The following is a 22,275-nucleotide window of genomic DNA, read 5'->3' on the forward strand; positions in this document are numbered from 1 at the left end:
CGGCGCCTACGGAATATATTTGCACTATACGCGGCCGGACGCGCTCGGCTAACCGCGCTGCCCGGAGTAGAACACACCTTCCCCTTTCTCTACCCTCCCTTGAATGAAGCTTTGGGCGCGGCAGAAGCTGGCACGCTTCCTTCCTGCTTTCCGCGGTTGAGTGCACGAGATTGAACTGCAATCACCGGCGCACCATTGCACGCTTTCAACTGCATATACACCATAGCGCGCTCAGCAATGCTTTTATCGCACTTTTATCGACGGAATAATACTACACAAAAAATAGTGCAGAGACGCTAGTTAACCAAGCAAATATGCAAGCAAATATGCAAACCAAGCAAGCCTGGTGCCTGTTGGTTTTGGGAAAGCACATTTCTAATCCCCGCGAGGTATGCCCAAGAAACACAATGAGAACTCGTGTTTCTGGTCTATTGCGTCAGGCTAGCTACTACTTTTCGTACATACAGGAAGCGTTCGATTTCTTTATTAGTAATTACAACTACCAGGCCAAAGAAAATGATATCGGTAGTTATCGTTGGAGGCAAACGCTGTTAATTTCTATAGGAATGATTAACACTATCGCTGTTTATATTGGACATCTCCTGTTTGAATTTTAAAAAGACGGGTAATGCAAGACGACATAAATGCGTACCTCCAGAGCGCGCTGAAGTCCACACCCAATGCAGGTACGGGCCACCGACGACATGTTCTTCACAGCATCTCGAAAGCCTTCTACCGTTTGGTGATTGACAGCCATCATGGGGTGCAGGACCTTCGCGACGGTGCTGAACGTGACGATGGCGAGCTGTACCAAGTCGTCGAGCAAACTCGGGAGGAAGCCGTCGAGAACGTCTTTTAGGGTTCCCAGTCTTTTGTGTTCCTGCAACGTAGACGACATTAAATGCAGAAATTGTCCGGCATATGCGGTCGTCTAGGAAGGCGGGAATATAATTGATTTAATTCAATTTGGCATCACTAGTGCAACATAAAGTTCCCTACAGAATAAAAAAGCCGGGGCAGGTCATGCGGCTTATCGAGAAGCACTAAAGGCACCTCTACATGTAGCTTTAAAGGCAGTTAAAGGCCAACAAAATCACCGCCCTTTGCAGTCCATGAACACGGTCAAAAGGCGAAGCAGTGTTGGTTACACCGAGTGGAACACCATGCAAGTAAAACTTCAGACGCAGTCGATGCTCTAAATATTTTGTTTCACAATTATTTAAGCTCATTTTTGGTTTTGCGTGCATCGCGTGGTTAGAATACATTAGGAGTTCTTTTTTTTTTTAAGGTTCTCCCAGTGCTTTTTTTGCGCGTGAGGTTTCTGTAGCGCACAGCTCTGTATCGGCCGTACGACGAAGAACTCGTTCACGAGTCAATTCCCGCTGACGCTCGCGGTAGGCAGCTTTTTCCTGAGGAGTACGCCCTACTCGTCGCCTTTACATAGCTTTAGCTGGGGTGGAATGGGTCGAACCCCTAATCCAAAGCTCCTTGTAGTGGGCGCATGGTTCACCACTGGAGATGCAGGCGCGGCAATTCTTTTGATGATTGACGTCTTTGTGTTTCTTAATGAGGTTACATAAACATTCGGCTGCGATGGAGAGAACGACGTCAGTGACGGTGAGACGGCAGTCTGCTGATGTCGTTTGCGATCGACGTCTCAGATTGCTCCGTGGCGTGGTAGCAGCATGCGCGCGGTATTGTCGTTTGGGAATGTTCGAAATTAAATGCCTGCAAAATGAAATCTATCCGTCACGTAAGCCAATGAATGGCTCATGCCCCCGGTATACGCGGCCTCCCTGTGTCAACAACAGTGAAACTCTGCGCTGGAATGACGATGACGCTCGATTCTTTGCTGCTGCTGATGATAGTTTTAGCGAACTCGGACAACAATAAAGGGCTTCTCTGTAAGGCAAGGAGAAATCACACGTCCAGAACAGCGCAATCAACTTCGATGTCGGCACCTCAATAAAAAAAATTAGGACAGACCAAATTTAGGACGAATTCAATATTTTTTTTGCTCTATACCTTGTCTGCTAAAACTGAGAAGAATTTTACATGAGTGTTTTTCCAGAAAAAGAACACATTACTCAATAACGTGAACTTCATCCATTCCCACCAAACAGTGAACAGGCATAATTCACAACTTAGCCTGAAAATGAGAGCAAGGACCTGTCAATGTAGCGCCCTGGCGATGCATGGTTCAGCGGCCTCAGGGCCTCGTACCCACTACCTCGATATCAGCAGCCATGTGACTCCTGCACCCATCACAGGGGCTCACCATCAATCATGCTGGCGCACGTAAAAGCAATACAGTGAGCAAATGTATTTGAAGCGATCTCACTACGATGTCTAGAGAAGCGACATGATGGTTTCGGCACGCTAACCTGTACAATTTATATTACACTTGCCCACGCCACTGACAAGACAATGAAGCCCATTTCCCTGACATATTTAGGAAGTACAATCAATACTCCGCGCGTTGGATGATTTATGTAACCAATCATGCGCGCTATCTTCCGCTGGTGTCGAGAAACCCTAGTTCCTTCTGCATCAACAGCAATTATGGAAACACATTTCATTCAGCCTTTGTAAAGCTATGAGACTCGCATCGATTAGGGTACAGGATTCTGCATTGTAACCTTGTTTTGATATTCGCTTCTAAAGTTCTTCGTGCAAACGCTTTCTTTTGCACCATGAGATATCGTTCTGAAAAACTTTCCGCGAGGTGCGCGGTAAGTAATTCTGTCGAAATATTTAGAGCGTGACACCACATGAGACAGAGAATTTACTTTCTTATATTGCAATGAATTATTAGCCGACAGCGGAGGCCTACAGATGTAAGCTTCCGCGGCACTGCGTAAAGTTTTAGGCAAGATCAAAGCGCACACCTTTCATTCGCAGAGGAATCGGGTGGGTAACTGAGTGCAAGAAAACTGCGTGCTCACTCTTTTATTTACTCCTAAGGTCGTTCAGTTCGGCGGATGTGCCCGCGTAGACGTTATTGTAATAGCCTTAAAAAGACAAGATTACCATATCGCTGCTCTAGCAGGGTAGTTCACTGCCCCTTGTATGAGGTACAGGTATGGTACCAAGGACTCCGCTTTACGTATACTCAAAAAACAAGATTGCCTAATAAACAAGGCTATTCGAGCTTATATTTGCGCAGAGCATGTCATGATGTGAAATTACTGACCAGTAATCGCTAAACCTAGCTAGAATGTCACTTGAGAAATTCGAACTCTTTTCTTTCCATTGGCGCAATATTCTAAAAAGTTACTGTTATGAAATAGCGTAGGAAGCAAAAGCTTTCACCTTCATACTCTTGGAAAGGTCAAGGACCAGCACAGCTCGCAGGCTCGTTCCAGGTTTCTGCTGAATTTCATCAAATTGCAACAAGACGGGCTTGGACATGTTGGGTGGAGGAAGACTGAAGGCAACGATGAAAACACAGCGCACCTGTCACTTGAGAATAATAGATATCGACATTGTAAATATGTGATAACAGCCAACAAAGGTTAGGGCAGGTGAGGATATGAGTAGCCCCAAGGGCATTGTGGCCACCATGGAAAGTGATAATTTTTTTGCGAACCCTGAGTGTGACTGACTATGACCATGACTATGATTTAATGGCTTATACTGATATATGCTGCTGGTCTCTCGCCGAAAAGTCACACATATGAACACAGCACCTTTTCTCACGATTTTTCCAGGTGTCACGGCTGCAGGCCTTATTTTCTATGGAAAGACGCAGTGATGTGAAAAATTATCCCTATATGTGCTCTTGGAACAAATATACGTCATCAAGAGCGCGATTCTTTCAATAAAGGAAACATTTCTATGCGAACTTTCCTAAGGTTGCGGGTTTGGCGCATCTCCATTGTCAGTGTATCGCCGAGTAAACTGGTGTAGAGTACTACTCATTATTTCCAGGATCAGCCAGATTCTAGGATGCGCGCCGGCGCTGGATACAGCTCAGTATATATGGTAGTCATGTGCTTGGATTTAGGCTCCCTAGCAAACAGTGTCATAGTAAAGGTAACCGATCAAGGAGACAGTATATTTGACAGTCGCATAGTTCAGGGGGTGGGGATGAACACGTCTGGTCATCTTCACTGTCAGGCATGTAATCATGATGGTGAGGAATGCTGTGCAGAATGTAATCAGTTATATTGCCTTTATTACACTGCTACACAAAGGATTGGTGTTTCTGATACTTGAACGCTTTGACTTTGATTTGGCTCCATTTTTTTTTATTCAAGGAGGGAGAGGCGGCGTGACAGCCATTCTTCACTGAGCAGCTGGACGCAGACAGTCACCCCTTTTATTAACAGCGATGGACAGCTTCACATCGAAAACATGATTGGGACGCGTATTTAATAAGCAGTGATGTACTAATTATTTGAGCATTTAATATAATCCACAGGCACTTAGGTTACAAGCTAGCGCGAAAATGATGACAGTGTAAATATATTAACACAGTCAGATCGCATGTACACATCGCCTGAAACTAGAGAACGCACCATCGTATCAATGTTCAGTCAGATGAAGGCAAAAACTAGAATGTAAGAAGTACATAAAAAGCGAACCTTAACTATAAACTAGCATAGCATGGAAGACACATTCTCATCAAGCAATTCAAGAACGAACTCTAAATTTGGAGCTGGGGTAGCAACGGTCAATCAAAATATTACATCGCTTTACCTGCTTAAAATAAGTGGCAGTAATCTTCATATCATAATTATACAAGAGTTTGGTTTACAATTGGGGAAGCCGGAATCAAAGAATTCATTTAAGATAGTTTGTGCGGCCAAGCGTATATTTCACCTCTCAGGATAACGCATGTTGCAAGCGCTCGTATTAATTAGCTTCAGTTTGTGTGATATGAACACCGATTGGATACGTACTTTCTTTTTGCATCGCGCTAAGCGACCGAGCATGCATTAACTTAGAGCCAGCAAATATATAAATATACTGCCCTTGGATCCAAAATTACAGTTTTGATTAAACTTTTCATAAGCAAGGATGCTTTGGTGCACTAATTGGTAAAGCACCTTAAAGGGTTAAAAGCGCACAGACGGAGACAGAGCGAGGAAGAACAGGACACAGCTCAGGGCCGAGCAGCTTTGTTCCTCACTCTGTCTCCATCTGTGCGCGCAGTTAACCACTTAGGTTTGCTAAACAGTGCCTGGAGAGCGGTGCTCAATTTTTAAGTCGGCATGAGCCTGTGGATGATTACTTTTTCCCGTGCGTTTTTTTCGTGTTTGCCCTTGTTTTCTGGCTGCGACTGTATTGCAGCATTTATTGCGGTGTGCACAAAAGTAGCAAATTTATCTTCAATATAAAACAAGCTGTGGGAGCCATACAACTGCACAGACTCTTTTTATACAGTTATCACCTGAGCTTTGTTATTTGACCAACATGTCAAGCGCTCTCGCACCAGTCGTAAAAGCCAATTGGATTTAGCATTCAATCCAGAGCAAAAACAGCACGTCCTGCGTTCCTCGCATCTGATACATGCCACGTTGGCACATGCCAATAGCCTGAAAGTAGCCCTAAGGATGTAAAATAACATGCCTCCTTCGGACAAGGGGATCATCGAGACTCATCAAGGGTAGACGTTCAATCACGCAACGGTGTTCAGCATTCTATAATCTAAACAAACAAGAGGATCCCAGCTTAGGGATAGAGTACTCTGCTTGAACGTATCATAAGAAGCGAACAAACACTGACAATAAGCACAACATAGTCGGAAATTACTTTCGCCTAATAAACGAAATAAAGAAACGATAATAAGTGGAAATCGAAGTGGATGAAAAAACAACTTGCCTCTGGTGGGAACCGAACCCGCAACCTTCGCATTTCGCGTGCGATGCTCTACCAATTAAGCTACTGCGGCGCCGTTTACCCATCCACTTTCTTGGGCATTCATGTGTCTTAATAGAACGCTGGGAGTGTTAGCCAGCGCTACCACTCGCAGATATTGGCTTCGGACGTTCAACGTCCTTTTTGCCGCAGGCCTCACGAGGACGTGATCTTATTGGGTGAAGGCAACTGGTCCATAAACCCATACCTGCTACCTGAGGGCATCAATGCTGCCGGATTCGAGAACCTCATTTTGTATTAACGAGAGTTTCAACATGTCGTTCAAGTGTTCTTTCAAAATATGGTGCTCGGAATGTGATACAAGGCTTAGCTGATGGCAGACAGGCTCATGTCGTCAAGTGTTCTTTTATAATTTTGTGCTCGGAATGCGATACAAGGCTCGGCTGATGGCGGACAGGCTCATGTCGTTCTGTGTCAATATGATGCTCCACAAGCAGTGGACAGCCAAGTTCTTCTGTTGAGGGTGCAATGCAGGAATGGTATAGATTACCAAATTCTTTTAAAGATTCCCAGACAGTGTTCAAAAGTTTCACGCCCAAGTAGAACAGCTCCCATGGGAGGACATTAGTACGCAAAGCGACAGGCTTCGCATTAGTAGCTGGCGCCATTCAGGTGAATACACGAAAAAAACTTCAGACGCATCACCGATTCGTTCGCCGCGACGTGGTTGAGTAGATGGGTGGTAGTGTTAAGAACAAAAACATGTGTTTGACCATCCATACAAGCGAGGAGTCTCCGTGGCGACAAGGGTCGTTGAACGGCACACAAAGCTCAGATGTTTCGAACAAGATCTCACCGGTAATGTCGCGCGCGAACAGAACAGGTATCCACGCGGAGTATTCTGTAAGAGTCCACCTAGTGGAATTTCGATTTCAACCACCGCTGATTGGCTTGGGCTGCTCATCTCCACCTCGCTCGCGCAGCTCCAAACACTCAGCACATCAGCTGCGGCCGAAATGGGCAGTCCACAAGGTGGACTCTTAAAGAATTCCCCTCCAGGTCCCAGACCAAGGCTGCCGAATTCAATTTCGCCAGGTAATCTTGTGGTGATATTGAGGAACAATGACCGATAGACGCTTGAACGAAAAATGGCTACTTCAGGCAGGCAACTGGTGGCGAATACGTGACGCAGACGTAAGAGAGAGCTTTATTCACTTGTAAGGAGGTTTATTGGACGAGTCCAACAAACAGGCGGTAGCTTGGAACAGTACGTCGGGAGAACAAGATGGTGCTCGAGCGCCGATCTCGTGCCCTCCGCTCTTGATGATGATCGGGATGTCATTCTCGTTCTTTCTTCATTACAATTGCCCCCATCGAGAAAGGAGGAGCCATCCTGGCGATCTAACAGGTGGGGACAAGAGCGTCGAAGTACGGCTTGAGGCGGTCTACGTGAACAACATCACGTCCACGTCTACGACGGTCGCCTTGCAGCGTAAGGGGTTCAATGACGTAGTTTACGGGAGAAGTACGCTCGACGACGTGGTAGGGACCCTGATAATTTGGGAGTAGTTTGGATGACAAGCCAGGGGCGCAAGGTGGTACAAGCAGCCACACAAGTGCTCCAGGAGCGAATGTTGCGGCAGGAGAGTTGTCATGATCGCGCGCGTTTTTATGGCGTTGTTGGTCGGCTGAAGTAAAGCGCTTGGCTAGTTGTCGGCAATCTTCAGCGTAACGGGTGGCTTCCGACACGGGCGTGCAATCTGAGGCATCTGGTGCGTATGGCGGCAACGTGTCGATAGTGTGCGTCGGCTGGCAACCGTACAGAAGGAAGAAAGGGGAAAACCTGGTTGTAACTTGCGCAGCGGTGTTATACGCGTATGTCGCAAATGGAAGAACCAGGTCCCAGTTTGATTGTTAAGATGCAACATCAATTGCAAGCATGTACAATGTTGCACTGGTGGAGAAGTGCTTGAATTACGCAGCCACAGTCACTGAGGAGTTCGCGAGGAGGACCGTGTCGAATCCCAAAACGAATGAGGACGAAAGAAGCGACGTCTTGTGCTGTCGCCGTGGGAAGAGCAGCGGTTTCGTCGTATAGTGTAAGGTGGTCGACAGCAATGATAGCCCATCGGGTTCCCACCATGGTCAAAGGTAAAGGACCATAAATGTCAATTCCAACGCGGTCGAATGGGCGGCCTGAGCATGGAACGAGCTGTAATAAACCTGCTGCAGGATGCGGTGGTTTTTTTCATCGCTGACACTCGTGGCAACCACGAATGAACTTGCGGACAACGCAAAACATGCCGCGCCAGTAGTACCTTTTCCATAAGCGTTCATAGGTCTTGATGTCACCACCGTGAGCACACTGCGGGTCGGAGTGAAAGGACGCGCAGATTGTAGAGCGCAGCGTTCTGGGGATAACTAGGAGCCACTTCCTACCCTCTGGCGTGTAGTTGAGCCGGTACAAGAGGCCATCACGAATGCTGAAGTGCGAAGCTTGGCGTCGCAGTGTTCGAGTGGTCGAAACGGTGGGTGCCTCAGATAAAACGTCAAAAAGCGAAGCGATCCAGGAATCGAGGCGGTGTGCAGACGATACGGTGGCGAGGTCAAGAGCTGACAATGGGTGGTGTATATTGGATATGGACGCAGTTTCGGTTGATTGTGGTGAACGCGACAGCGCATCAGCATCGGCATGCTTGCGTCCGGAACGATATATAACGCGGATGTCAAACTCTTGAAATCGAAAAGCCCAGCGGGCCAGGCGACCTGACGGCTCTTTCAACGAAGACAACCAACATAATGCACGATGGTCCGCACCTAAATCGAACGTGTGGCCATATAAGTAAGGGCGCAACTTGGCAAGTGCCCAGACTATTGCCAAGCATACTTTCTCGGTGACACTATAGTTGGACTCAGCCTCGGTGATCTCTCTGCTGGCGTATGCGACGACGCTATAGTTTGACTCAGCCTTTGGGATCTTTCTGCTGGCGTATGAGACGACATACTCTGCGAACCCAGGCTTTCGTTGTGCGAGAACAGCACCGAGGCCGACACCGCTGGCGTCTGCGTGCAACTCGGTTGCAGCCGTAGGATCGCAGTGGCGCAGTATAAGTGGTAACGTCAGTAAACGGCGATGGGTGGAGAAGGCTTGGTCACACTCAGAAGACCATAACGAGAGATTGGAGGCACTGTTTAAAAGTTGGGTCAAAAGCGCAATTATAGAGGCAAAGTTGCGCCCAAACCGGAAGCGCACCATCCTGCGATACGACGTGACCGGTAATTGTAAGTTGTAAAGTGACCGGTAATTGTAAAGTGGCACTTCTTGAGATTTAGTTGCAGCTGAGGTGTGTTCAGACAAATCAGGACATGATTGAGCCGTTCGATCTGGGTTGCAAAATCTGGCGCAAAGAGAACAATGTCGTCGAAGTAGCAGAGACATGTGCCACTGCAAACCCCGCAGAACAGAGTCGATTGTGCGCTCGAAGGTGGCAGGCGCATTGCAGAGGCCGAAGGACATGACACTGAATTTATATAGATTGTCAGGCATGACGAAAGCTGTCCTTGAACGGTCGGCCTCTGCCAAAGGCACCTGCCAATACCCAGAACGCAAATCTGACGACGAAAAAAACTCGGCACCTTGTAGACAATCAAGGGCATCGTCAATTCAGGTAAAGGGTACACGTCTTTTCGAGTGACCTTGCTTAGGCGCCGGAAATCTACGCAGAAGCGAAACGATCCATATTTTTTTTTTTTTTTTGACGAGAACCACAGGGATTGCCCACGGACTTTGTGATGCGCGAATAACGTCGCGCTTAAGCATGTCGCCAGCCTGGTCAGCAATAACTTGACGTTCCGCGGTGGAAACACGGTAACGGCGTTGTCGCACTGGCGAGTTGGAGCCGGTGTCGATGCTGTGCACAATGGTAGAAGTTCGGCCAATGGCACGTTGGGCAACATCTAAAGAGTCGCGGAACTGGTATAGCAGCTGAAGAAGTGCAGAGCGTTCAAATGGTGACAGTCCGTCTGCGATCGACGAATCGAATAGATCGGCAGCTGGTACATCAGAAGGATTAACTGCACTGACGACGTCGAGGTGGAGTCGAGCTGAATCTTGCAGCACGGGCAAGATTTGTCCGATATCAATGGGTTGCACGCATCCAAAGGATTCACCTTTAAGCAGTTTGATGTGGTACGGAAGAGGATTTGTGAGGCAGAGAGCATTTGTTCCATTCGAAATAGAGAGGGTCGAATAAGGCAGAAGTGGCTTCCGACTTAGAAGGAGGTGTGATGGCTCAAAGAATGCAACTTCATCACATATGCTGTTGCAGAACACGGGGAGCAGAACAGCTGCTGTCGGCGGAATTTCTGTGTCTTCTGCTGCGACTAGCTTGTGTGCGGCTTGATGAGTGGGTTTGTAGGACTGCTCACACAACGGGAAGAGCTCAAGTTCAGATCTGGCACAATCAATAACGGCGTTATCATACGACAGAAAATACTAGCGAAGTATGATATGCGAGCAGGTTGAAAGGACGAGAAACTCAACAATGTAGTGCTCGTAAGCGATAACAAGTGGAGCAGTGAAAGCAGCTATAGACCGAACAGGGTCTCCATTCACTCCATACGTAAGAGCGAATGAGTTGTGGTCAAGAGTTGTTGTTACCTTTGGAAGCTTGCGGCAAAGTGCGACGTCTATAACAGAAACGGCAGCACCGGCATCAACAAGAGCATATGCGCGGGTGCCTTCTAGAAAAACTTCGACAATATTCGACGGCAAAGTTCGAAGACATGGGCATTTCGACAGCGCAGTTCTTACCTCATGAACTGCGGGAGCTAGTTTCCCTCATTTTTAGGGACTGGTCGAAGATGCATGGGCGACAAGGAGCGGCGACGGGGTGAAGGTGAGCGACGAGGCTTGGGCTGCGGATAGTCACGTGAAGACGTGCTTGATTGGGGACCCGGACTTTCATGATGAGAGCCGGGACGATCCATGTAGATCAGTGAAGAGGCGTGTGAGTATCTTGGCGCGTGACGGTGGCTGAATAGGGCGATATGAATAGGGCCACCGCATGCAAAACATATCAGCTGGTTGTCGTGCGTTCTCCAGGGATTTGCAGTTGGGGCTGCAGCATACGGCACAACATGGAATGGTGAGGGCTGTTGAAGCTGCTGCTGCTTTACAACGCAGCGTAACTATTAGGCGCGGCGACTGGTTGCTGCTGAATGGACACCGGCATGACCTCGGAAATCTGTTCTTGGATGACGTGTCGAAGCACGGGAGCCAACGGGATTGGTCGCTGCAGTTGTTGCTGCTGTGGGAGCTCCTGACGCTGAGCAAACGGCAGGAGAGACAACTTACGGTCCACTTCCTCGCGCACAAATTCTTTCATTTGTGCGAGAAGGTATGACTGGTCAGGCACGATGTCCAGTGCAGCGAGTGGGTGATTGTACGTGTGAGGTGAACGTCGCGTGATTTGAGATGTGAGTGTGAGTGTAAGGCGATTGTACGTGTGAGATGAACGTCGAGAGCCCGCTGCCTTCTGAATTCGTCATAGCTGTGGCACCGAGATACCACTTCAGACACAGTGCCAGGAGACTACACAAGAAGCATTTGAAAGACATAGTGGTCAGCACCCTTCATAATATGCTGTATTTTGGCACTTTCGCTCATTGAGGCATCGGCGCGCCTGCAGAGATCGATTATGTCCTCAATATAGGCGGTAGAAGTTTCACTTGGTTTCTCTGCCCGTGTGCGCAGCCGTTGCTCGGTGCGTAACTTCCGCATGGCAGGTCGACCTAAAACGGCAGGTATTGCCTCCTTAAAAGTGGACCAGTTACGAAATTCTGATTCGTCATTTGTTTACCACAGCTTCGCCCAGCCAGCCATGTAAAAGTTCGCGGTAGTCAACTTAGCAGCGTCATCCCACTTCTTGGGTACACTAACTTTTTCGTAGGCCCACAGCCATTCCTCGACGTCCCGGTTTTCCGTATCCGAAAATACCTGGGGATCTCGCTGGCTAACCCGGCTAGGGCAAACGGCGGCCGGGAGAGATGGTGGCGACTGGGCAGCGTCAGTTTGCATGGTCGAGTGCAACGTGTGGGACTGGAGTTCCAGGTTGTCGGCGATGTGCATACCCAGCACGATCCACCAAATGTAAAGAGGTTTATAGGACGAGTCCAACAAACAAGCGGTAGCTCGGAACAGTACGTCGGGAGCACAAGATGGTGGTGTTCGAGCACCGATCTCGTGCCCTCCGCTCTTGATGATGATCGGGATGTTATTCTCTTCCTTTCCTCATTACACACTGCTTATTTACCCTACCCACAGCCGAGGACAAGTGGCCAAACGGTACTCTATGCGAAGGTGAATTCTACGGGAAGCGTCTGTTCGATGGCGTTCACATTAAGGGTGATTCCTCCGGCTTCTTTATCACCAGGCCCTCTGAACGAGAGAAGCCATGCTATGGAGTCAGGTTCAAGTAAGGTATGCACGCGTGATGCTCATGTGGAGTACCACACACTGACGGCGGCCCCACTGTCAACCAACGTCTGAGCTGTTGTCCCGAACTTGCATATCAGTGAAAACATGGTGTCCAGTAGCCACAGCCGGAAAAAGCTAGAGGTGGCTGCGGCAATGAGAACGCAACTGCAGGCAACCCAATGAATCCATGTCTTCGGCAGCAATTACAAAAGATACCAGAACATTTTTGCTACCTTGCAGAAACCATATCTCGGTTTGTTGTGCCACCGATACTGTTGAAAAAGAGCATCATCAGGGTCTACAAATAAACGTTGGTGGTGTCTCTCGTGGGAGCGTGCCTCAAGGGTTTCTTTGAGTACAACTGGTTGTTCCGAATGCTGACTTAAGGTTTTGCGTTAGTCCTAGTCCTCGCTGGAACAGAAGGGGCGTGTTGCAAGTGTTTCACCAATGAATTGTATCTCCAAGGCCAAGTAACTGCTGCCCGGAGGTGTGTAGTTTAGCGATACCCTCCCAATGGTGAAAACCTGGATCTTATATAGCGTCGATGAAAGTCTCAGTTAAGCAAAAGTTCACCGTGCTAAAAGTAGCGCTTGGTGGTGCGTTCAAGTTGAGGCCTTCAACGTCGGCAGCCAACTCCTGGAATGGCTTGCCTGGGTTCACATGTCGGTCTGCCAGACAAGCGTAGCGAAGCTGTGTCGGTGAGGGTTTGCCATACAAATCAGCAGGGATTCTCGTCACTGACCTGAAGTACGCGTGATGACCAGATGGCAGGCTGCGTAAAGCTCCATAACTGATCAGCGCTACTGCTTGCACTTTCCTGGCATTGTCTCAGCCGTTAGCTGTCAGGAGGGTGGCCAACTGTATGAGATAGGCCTCGCACCGAAGAGCGCCGTCATGCAAGGGGACGCCTAGGAGCTGAGGATAGGCATCAATGGACTATTTCTAGATGTTCGCGCGTTGAGAGCATGTCCCTAACCACCATTGCCACCAAAAATGCAGCAGTGACACATAGTAATCCTATGGTTAACACGACTTCTATGGAAGCATGTATGCGCTTCGCAGGAACTCATCTCGGCCGCTGTCTTTCTTTTTCCCTCGTCAGTCACTGCGCCCAACGCTATCATCTGAATATCCAACACCTAACCATACATATATATATATATATATATATATATATATATATATATATATATATATATATATATATATACCCTCTAATAAAATCAGGTGTGCGCACCATGGGGATGAGGGAAAGAAGATCAATGTAAAAGCAGGAGCCAACGATGCAGCTCAAGACGACATACGATTTCCTTGGCAAAGTAAGTATAGGTAGGGTTCTTCAACATGAAATCGTGGATACCATGTACCACGCTGAATTACACCAGGACCCCGAGATGCTGCTCACCTGGGACAGCCTACATCATAATTTCTATGGCATCAAGATAATTGCAAATAAAATCAAGTATATGCTCAGGAACTCTTTTAAAGCGACGCAACCAAAAACAGCACTAATGCCTCCGTCCCAGTCGGCTACATCACAAAACGAAACACCTGAAATTTTCAACACTAGCTCGAATGCAAGTTCCACAGAAGGTGGAAACCGACACGCGTCAACAAAGACGGTGGACGCGGAACCAGCACCACCTGGGCAACACCCACTCATACGCATGCCCACAAGCAAGGAGCTACATACACTAACAACCAAACAGACACATAGAAATCGATGCAGGCCTCGACAAGAAAGTAACCCGCAAAATACACCACCTCTAGATGGTTCACCCCGGACGTCTGCCCGAACCAAACAGAAATGACTGCTACGCACTGCGGGTACCACCCGACCCAGCGAATCTCGCCCTTTCCTGCAATCCCGCGAAGTTGCCGCCAACCAAACTACAGATTTCACCTAAAAGCTGACACTAGCTGCATGAAAAAGCGGAAAATGCGTAAATGTATCACAATTAAGGTTAGGTGTGCCCTCGGTTCTTTATTCTCCAGGCTACTATGGAAGTCGAATGCTGTCCTAGAAAATGCATCGCTCTCGTCTATTCTTTCCTATTCCGGATAAACTCTGCAATGAACAGCTTACGACAATTACTAATTAGCTCGACGATTTCCCCGAATTGGAAAAAAAAGAGAATTTGAACAATTCGTCCAAATTAGGTCGGCAAATATGCTAGACGAATACCAGCACAAAGATGTTAGAGCTGCAGATCCACCCAAGAAAAAAGTTACCGACGATTACGTTACTTCCTAATGCAAAATTTGAGCGCAGCAAATAAGCTGTTTCACCTTTTCGATAGATTGAGGCAAAGAAATTGAGCAACACATGTATGCGCTATCACAGAATTTTTTTTTATTTTTCACACGTATTCCTTTAACAAAGACTCCACTAACAGTTCTTGACAGTCATGAAGGAAGCTTTGTGGTCGGAGAAATAGACTGATATATGTTCGACTTGGTACCACCGCACAGGGGTTGCATTGGAGGAGGAGCGAAGAAAGGAATTAAGTTCGAGCCGGCGCTTTGACAACCGGAGACTCGCAGGAAGAGGGGGGCGGCGTGTACACCCAGCGGCAAACGATGGGGGCAGAAGCGCGCGCAGCAAGTGGACAACACGATAAAGGGAGGAGGGAAGAGATAGCAGCGACTGACTGATGCCGCTGACGCCGATAGTGAGTCAACCCCAGCTGCGGAGTTGGTTTCAGGGACAACGCCACCGATGCCGACACAAACAATATGATACCATCGCTTCCGCAGCGCTAAGAACCAGGTCTAGCCGTGGGAAGGTGGTCACGTATTCGTCGACGTGCCGGGGCCTACGTGAAATAACCGGCACGTCGGCAACTGAAGAGCACCCTATCCGCCACACAAGAACAGGGGGGGGGGGACCCTTTCCTCCTCTTTCTGCATGGCGGCGACGGTGTTCTATGCAGTCACGTTATCTTGACTCTCTAGCGGCGTCAGCGGCATCCAGCGGTATCAGTCGGTCGCTGCTAGCGCTGGGGGGATGAAAGGGGGGCGGAGCTGGTTACGAGGCCGACGACAACGCCGACGACGACGCGAAACCCAGGAACGGACGCCAAAGAGCTGCGCTCTAAAATAATATAACCGTTACACCACATAGCTCCTCCGATAGTGCCACAAGCGAGAATTCAGAGCACTGCAGCAGCGTAGTAGTCGTATCCCAGAGTCTAAGCCCCAATGAATTTGATGTCCTGAAACGTAGTCTAACGTTTTCTCCCATGAACAACGCAGTAAACGAACACGAACTCCACAAAGATATAACAGAGTTTTCAAGACGCAAGCACATTAAGGAGTCCTTTTTCGACAGGCTAGAAGTAGGTAAACAGAGTAGAGACTCTCTTAGACCATCTAGGACGTGGACAGGGGAAGCCGAACAGTGCCGAGACCTGGATTTATGCAGAAAGCTAATCTCCAAGGAATGTTTAGTCACCGTTGCATTGCCGGAGCGGCAAAAACTTTACCCCCGCTCAGCCCCAATTTATTAAGAAACTTGCGGACAAGAATGGTATTGTAAACAACCAGCAGACTAAGGTGGCAGTATTGTGATCTGGCCTATAAAGAAGTACAAGAATGAGGCCTCCACACAACTGAGTAACACCACCCATTACAAAAATCTCGACTCTAACCTAACTTCAGACTACAATAATACTGTACAAAGCACAATACCCAATCTGCTGTTCAGTGAACTAATCACGTGATCTCGGGCTAAATTTTATAACGGTTGGGAAAATAAACCATTCACTTCACCGCTTACGTCAGTAAAGCTTCCACTCCCAAGCCGGAGGTGGAAGAAGGGGAGGTCGCGACCAATAATCGACAGGGCGCTACCTGGGAAGTGTATGTCATCATATGATGAGCTAACCGAGGAAGTGCAGAAAGCTTCTGCTTGGTTATTAAATAAAAATATAAATTAAGGATTATACAGCAAGTTGTAAAGTATAAATGTGTGGTGCCGGATGTTTACGCAGTGAGGAAGTAATTTATTATGTCATTCTTTTTCTCATTTTCAGGTGACAGACGGTACCGCAAGCGTAAATGAGTTGGCGGAGTGCAGCGCTATGTCTTCTGCTACCAGGAGTTTGCACGATGCAAGCATCAGGAATGCGCTGCCAGCACTGGGTAACGTAGCGAGCACGACAAAAACGTCAAGTGGATTTTAGGGTCATCTTTACTAGCCGAATATATTAGTTTCCCTTCTTTTTTCGCCATTCGTCATCGGCTCGGTGATGACTCGCTCTCCGTAGGCGTTGCCGCCATCCCTGCGATCTGTCCCATGGCACATTGTGTGCAGAAGCAATGGAACTTTAAATCGAACATTACGGTTGCCTGCATTGCCTGCGCGAAGTAAAATCAAAGAGCGTGGTGCTGACGGTGCGCGATAAGCCGTCGAATTGAGGAGCAAAGTGCGGCACTCCCAAAGTAGACATAAAAAGGCAGCCAAAAAAAAAGAGATCTCCACAATATCATTCCGCCCTGACTGTATATCTTTATCAGCCTAACGAAGGAAGCACTGGACCAGCCTAGGTTGACCCCTTCTGATTGTTGAACAGCGATTTGCGAGCTATTCATGCTGGCGATTGAACTGGGAATTTGATCTCACCATGCAAATATCTCCTTAGCATTGCCTTTGAATTGTATGTCATGGGAAAGCCGACCTTGCCCTTCCACCGACCAACAGAGTAATTGCGATAGCAACTTCGTGGACAGTTTCAGCAACAGATATCTAGGCCATTCAGATGAATGCTTCGCCTTCAACCGACATCTGGGAGCTGCAGTCCGGTGGCGATGAACCGCAGTGCAAAATTGCTTCGTCTGCTTGGAATGAACACTCGTACGCTTGTACCCGAGTCTCCTCCAATTGATATTGTAGCTTGCAAAAGGTCTACTTAAAAAGCCGGCAGGGGTGGTGCAACTCATTATCCATCACTTCTTCCAACGCGTATCGCAATCCAACCGTGTTCGACAGCGAAAGAGAAACGCCAAGCAGACGACAAAGGCAAGTAATAGCCTCCGAAGCGACCGACGCACGCGCGCGCGACGTCCGCGTGTGTACGGGTAGTGCGACCAGTCAGCGTGGTCTGGGTCGCAAGCCAGCAGCCAAGACGCAGCAACGGAACATAAAGCAAACTACCCCTTCGCCGTTTCCACTCTCAGCCATATCCGGTTTCGCTTTGGAAATGATTGACAGATGCGTGACGTGAGCACAATTTGTGGTGCCACCTCGCTATCTCTGACGGCCGTTGCCGCGAGCAAAATTTTGCCCAATCAGATGAAGCCGCCGTGTTTGCTCAGTGTTGGGCTGCTGAGCAAGAGTTCGCGGGATCGAATCCCGGCCACGGCGGCCACATTATAATGGTGGCGAAATGCGAAAACACCCGTGTACTTAGATTTAGGTGCACGTTAAAGAACCCCAGGCGGTCGAAATTTCCGGAGTCCTCCACTACGGCTTGCCTCATAATCAGAAAGTGGTTTTGACATATAAAACCCCGTAATTAATTTAACCAATCAGATGAGGCGAAGTTAACTGGTTCCCTTCCGAATCGTTATGAGATTCAGCCCGTGTATATTGCTTCATGACGCAGAAGAACAAAGAAGCAGGCCGCTTTCAGCTTCTTCCTCAAATAGATAATGTTCTTGCCGAAAAAAACAATTACGGCAGGAATACCAGGTCGGCCTATTGTCTAATAAAAATGCTCCTACCGAGAGACAATGTAAATTCTGAAATCAACCTCTGTCAAACATCCCCACCACCCTGCTGTCTTTCTTTCAAGACACGCCGCACTTCCTTTGAATTACCCACGACAGCAACACTAACCGAAACCACGCTATTCTAGTCCCTTTGGATGTTTCTGCCCATTACACTAACATACCCATGAGGGAAAGAATGAAAGCTGTATCGAAATCCCTCGCAAGCAATCCCCCAGCGCCCGCTCCTGAAGTTTACCTGTTGCTCCTTAGGTTAGTTCTCACGCTCAACTATTTCAGATTTGATTCTATTCACTACCTGCAAACTTTCGGCACTAACAGGGGAACACAATTCGCTCCCGCATATGCAAACATTTTCATGGGGCAGCTTGAAACAGATCTGCTGAAATCCTGCCTTTTATAACACCAAGCCTACTTTTGTTACACTGACGATATATTTATAATATAGAAACAAAGCACAAGCGCGTAACTGACTTAATTAGCCATTTGAATCGCTTTCACGCAAGTATTGAATTTACTGCTCGCCCACTCTCACAGGCAAATCAACTTCCTCCACACGACGGTCTACACAGAAAACGGAAAACTGAGAAAGACCCTTTCCCGGAAGCGTACAGATAGCCAGCAATATTTTGACAACAACAGTCATCACCTGCGACACTGCAAGGAAGGAATTTTTGTCGAGCAACCGAAACGAACAAGAATAATCTGCAGCGAAGATAGCGATTATATCCACAACCTAAATGACCTTAACGAAAGCTAGCAGAATCAAACTATCCTCAAGTTGCTCTCGATGGATGTTCTGATGTTGCGCCAAGATTGGACAGGTAGTCGGAATCAGCTAAGAAAGAGCCTACACCAAAATCTGACAATTCGGCAAAGTTGAGAACAAAATATTCTAATGCTCTCCCAAAGATGAACAACATCCTAAGAAAACGCCACCAATGCTGTAATGTAACGAGCGTTGCAGAAAAGCGTTCCCCGATAACCTATCGGCTTACCTATCGCCGCAATAAAAACTTTAAACACATGTTAGTGCACGCAAATATCAGCAAACCTCATTTCCCCGTATTGAAAGCATGCTATAACTCCTTGTGCAAAACTTGTAGGCACCTTCAATGTTACATAGAAGTTAAAAGCACCGCAAATAGTTAAACCCACGAAGTCAAATCTACCTTTACTTGTACAAGATCGGATGTAGTTTACATACTTGAATGTTCCTTCCCTAATAAACAATATATCGATAAAACGGGACAATCAATGAAGGTCAGATTAAACGCACATCGCCCAGATACAGCTAAAGAGCTTTTCAACCAACAACAACATTTCAGTCAACATTTCAACCAACCAGGTCATAACTGTGATGAACTTAAACTTTGAATCTTACGGACAAATTTCTGTTGTGAACGAGGAAGAAAATACAGAGACTCATAGTTATTCACAATACCTTATTCGTAGGTTCAGGACATGGCAACCAGCACGCATAAACGTTTGGAAGGGAGCTTTAGAATCTGTTCGCTATGCTAAATTTTAAGCAATAGGCAAGAACGTTTTCCTTTCCTTTTACTAGCTTTTTATTTCTTTATTGTATTTCAGTTATTTGCTATGTACTTTCTTTTTCATGAGCACCGGTTTCTGCCTCTGCCTATGTTATATCTTTCAGAGACACCATAGCCCACGACCACCAGCGAAGCCGGCGTTAGAAGGATGCTGTGCACGCCATTGACCCGCCTGCTGCCAGACGGCCGTGTCACCGACATTGTGGAGAACTCTCATTTCTTCTCAATTCTACACCACCATAGTTAGTTAACACATGTTTGCTCGTTGCGGCAGTCACCCGCGTTAACCCTCTCCCCGTCAGAAGAACCCTACCCTACTTATATATACTGTGGCGAGGAAAGCATGTGTCGCCGTGTAAAGGCAAGTCCACTTGTGGAAACATTGGCTCCCGCGTTAACCTTGACCTGATTTTGGTCATCATTTTAACAATTATAAACATCAAAAAGTCCAGTTTTTATTTCAAATAGCTGTTCAGGACGTAGAACCTACTGTGGCTACCTGACTACAAGCATCGTACATCTGTTCTTTATTGCGCACGCGCATGTGTCTTTTAATAAAGCTTCATGAATGATAGGACCCTTCTGTATGTTTCCATAATTAATAAAAAATTCAGCGTCCTATAATAAACTTATATGAGTAGAAATTTACGGTTATAAACACTGCGACAGCACCAGGCCCCAAAGATCATTGTGCCAAAGCTAGGTTTGCCTTTGCGCCACTGATTTGTTCTTTGAATCAGAGAAAAAAACAAGGACACAGGCCGACCGCTGTTTTTTTTCCTTTTTGCGCTGCCTTGGTTTCTCGCGCTGACCCAAAAATACATCTTTTCCAACTGGCCTAGCTCTCCACGTTACTGCGTCAATGACTTGCTCATCGTGAAGGAAGCACACGTACCCCATGAAGTCTTCGTTCTGCTTGATGACGTCCCAGGTGGACTTGCCATTGCAGATCTTGTTGTGCATGTTAGGTGCAAACTTGTTGTGTCTATGGCTTTTGTCCTCCGAGTTACAAAAATCCTTTATCTGAAAACCAAGAAACTCTTTTCAGCAATAGAGATCACGAGCTATGACACGAATATCGCCCTTGAAGTGATGCCCATGAATTTATTTCGTATGCTTTTTTGCTAATCGAAACATAAGCGTGTATTTTGTTTTGTTGCCTGGTTTAAGCAACTGCACAGAAACCAAAACTGATGATTCCCAATGTAGGGTTTTAGTGGAACGCTTCCGCAAGGAGTTTCGCTTTGCTATTTACAATGCATGTTGAAAGGTCTATGTGGCTAATTGGTGATCCTTGATAGGCGATTGTTAATTCTCTGCGTAATTCTGGTACACAACAGAGCTGTTAACCAGAAACTCTGAAGCCGTAGTATAGGTGGATATACATGTAAGTAAATTCCTCTTTGGTTTGTTAATTGCAGTGGCGTGAGTGCCAGCTTGAAAAGCCACAACCATCCTTCTCAAACACTGCCACACTTTCTGGTGCAGGCTCGTAATGTGGAGAGCGCGGAGAGCAGGTCTGGGCAAAGATAACTTGCAATTGTATCGTGATAGAAATTACTCGGGCAGCAAGCACTTGAGATACAGATACAAGCTACTACCTGAATTACTGTATCCGGTATGATACTTCGCAGTTGTATGTTAAGATGCATCGATAAGTTCACAAATTCCCAATTATAGATTGTCAGTGGGTCCTATATAAGCAGCATTGACAGAATCATCAGAACGCACTCGCACCAAGCCTCAGTGCCAAGAGGTCAGCACACGCTTTGTTTCAGCCCAAGTTGACCATTTTATAATTTCTTAGCATTGCTTGCCTAATTTTGGCACAAATACAATACTGAACTCAACGTACCCTGCCTTCTTCAAGAATACCGAACAATATCTGCAGTGTCTACGTAATGGTACCATTTATTGTGATAAACCTTTAATCTCATCATTCGGATGGTGCGAACACCTACAAAACAATTATATGCTTAAAACGTGCGTACAACATCTACAAAATGTTAGGTCCAAACAGCGAGGCATAGAAAGGAAAAATTCTTGCCCCTACGTAATGAAGTTCAGAATTGTGTAAGAGATACATACCTCACATGGTAGGAACGTATCTATGAATATAAGAGTAATCACAAAGCTAAAATTCCGGTTCATGAGCAATCAGTATTTGCCTGGCACGACAAACATCCTAACAGTATCAGAATACAGCAAGTAATAATAAACCAGTTCCTGAGTTAGGCACTGTTGTGTCAGTGATTAGTTGGGGTTTCGGTTGTCGGATGCGGACGGGTGCAGCCGGATAGTGGCAGTGTCCGGAACTATATGTGAACGTTCCCCACTGTGCCGACGGGTGGAGCCGCATCCCTGGCAAGCCCTGGTGTTGGACAATCACATGGACAGTGTGTTCGAGCCAAGTGATGTAGTTTGGTCGCCATATCTCTGACAAGGCTACGTTCTTTATGTGTACTATGTGAGGAATAAAGTAATTCCCAGTATATGACAGGCACGACTTACAAAAAACAGACTTACAGCAAGAAAAACTGCTATAGATTTTCCAACCAGCCCAGACAAGTACTTTTCTAACAATTCAAGTCTTGTTTCTATTTTTTTGGACAATTAAGTATAAAGCAAATTTTCAGTAGTACTAGAAAAGAAAGGTAATAAATTGAGCAAACTCGGCTTCAGTAGACT

General features: G+C 47.0%; 1 protein-coding gene across 2 annotated transcripts in view; it reads right to left on the reverse strand.

The window, feature by feature from the left end:
* Nucleotides 1-22,275, reverse strand: part of LOC139046748 (calcium-activated chloride channel regulator 1-like) — a 160,799-nt gene that overhangs the window by 103,636 nt on the left and 34,888 nt on the right. For both annotated transcript variants that reach the window (XM_070541064.1, XM_070541065.1), the window contains 3 exons: nucleotides 20,483-20,610; nucleotides 3,313-3,427; nucleotides 653-880 (listed from right to left, as the gene is read on the reverse strand). In XM_070541064.1, the coding sequence (XP_070397165.1) occupies nucleotides 653-880; nucleotides 3,313-3,427; nucleotides 20,483-20,610 (471 nt within the window). The remainder of the gene's footprint in view (nucleotides 1-652; nucleotides 881-3,312; nucleotides 3,428-20,482; nucleotides 20,611-22,275) is intronic.

The sequence above is a fragment of the Dermacentor albipictus genome, chromosome 6 (genome assembly GCF_038994185.2).
Source record: "Dermacentor albipictus isolate Rhodes 1998 colony chromosome 6, USDA_Dalb.pri_finalv2, whole genome shotgun sequence".
Lineage (NCBI taxonomy): Eukaryota > Metazoa > Arthropoda > Arachnida > Ixodida > Ixodidae > Dermacentor > Dermacentor albipictus.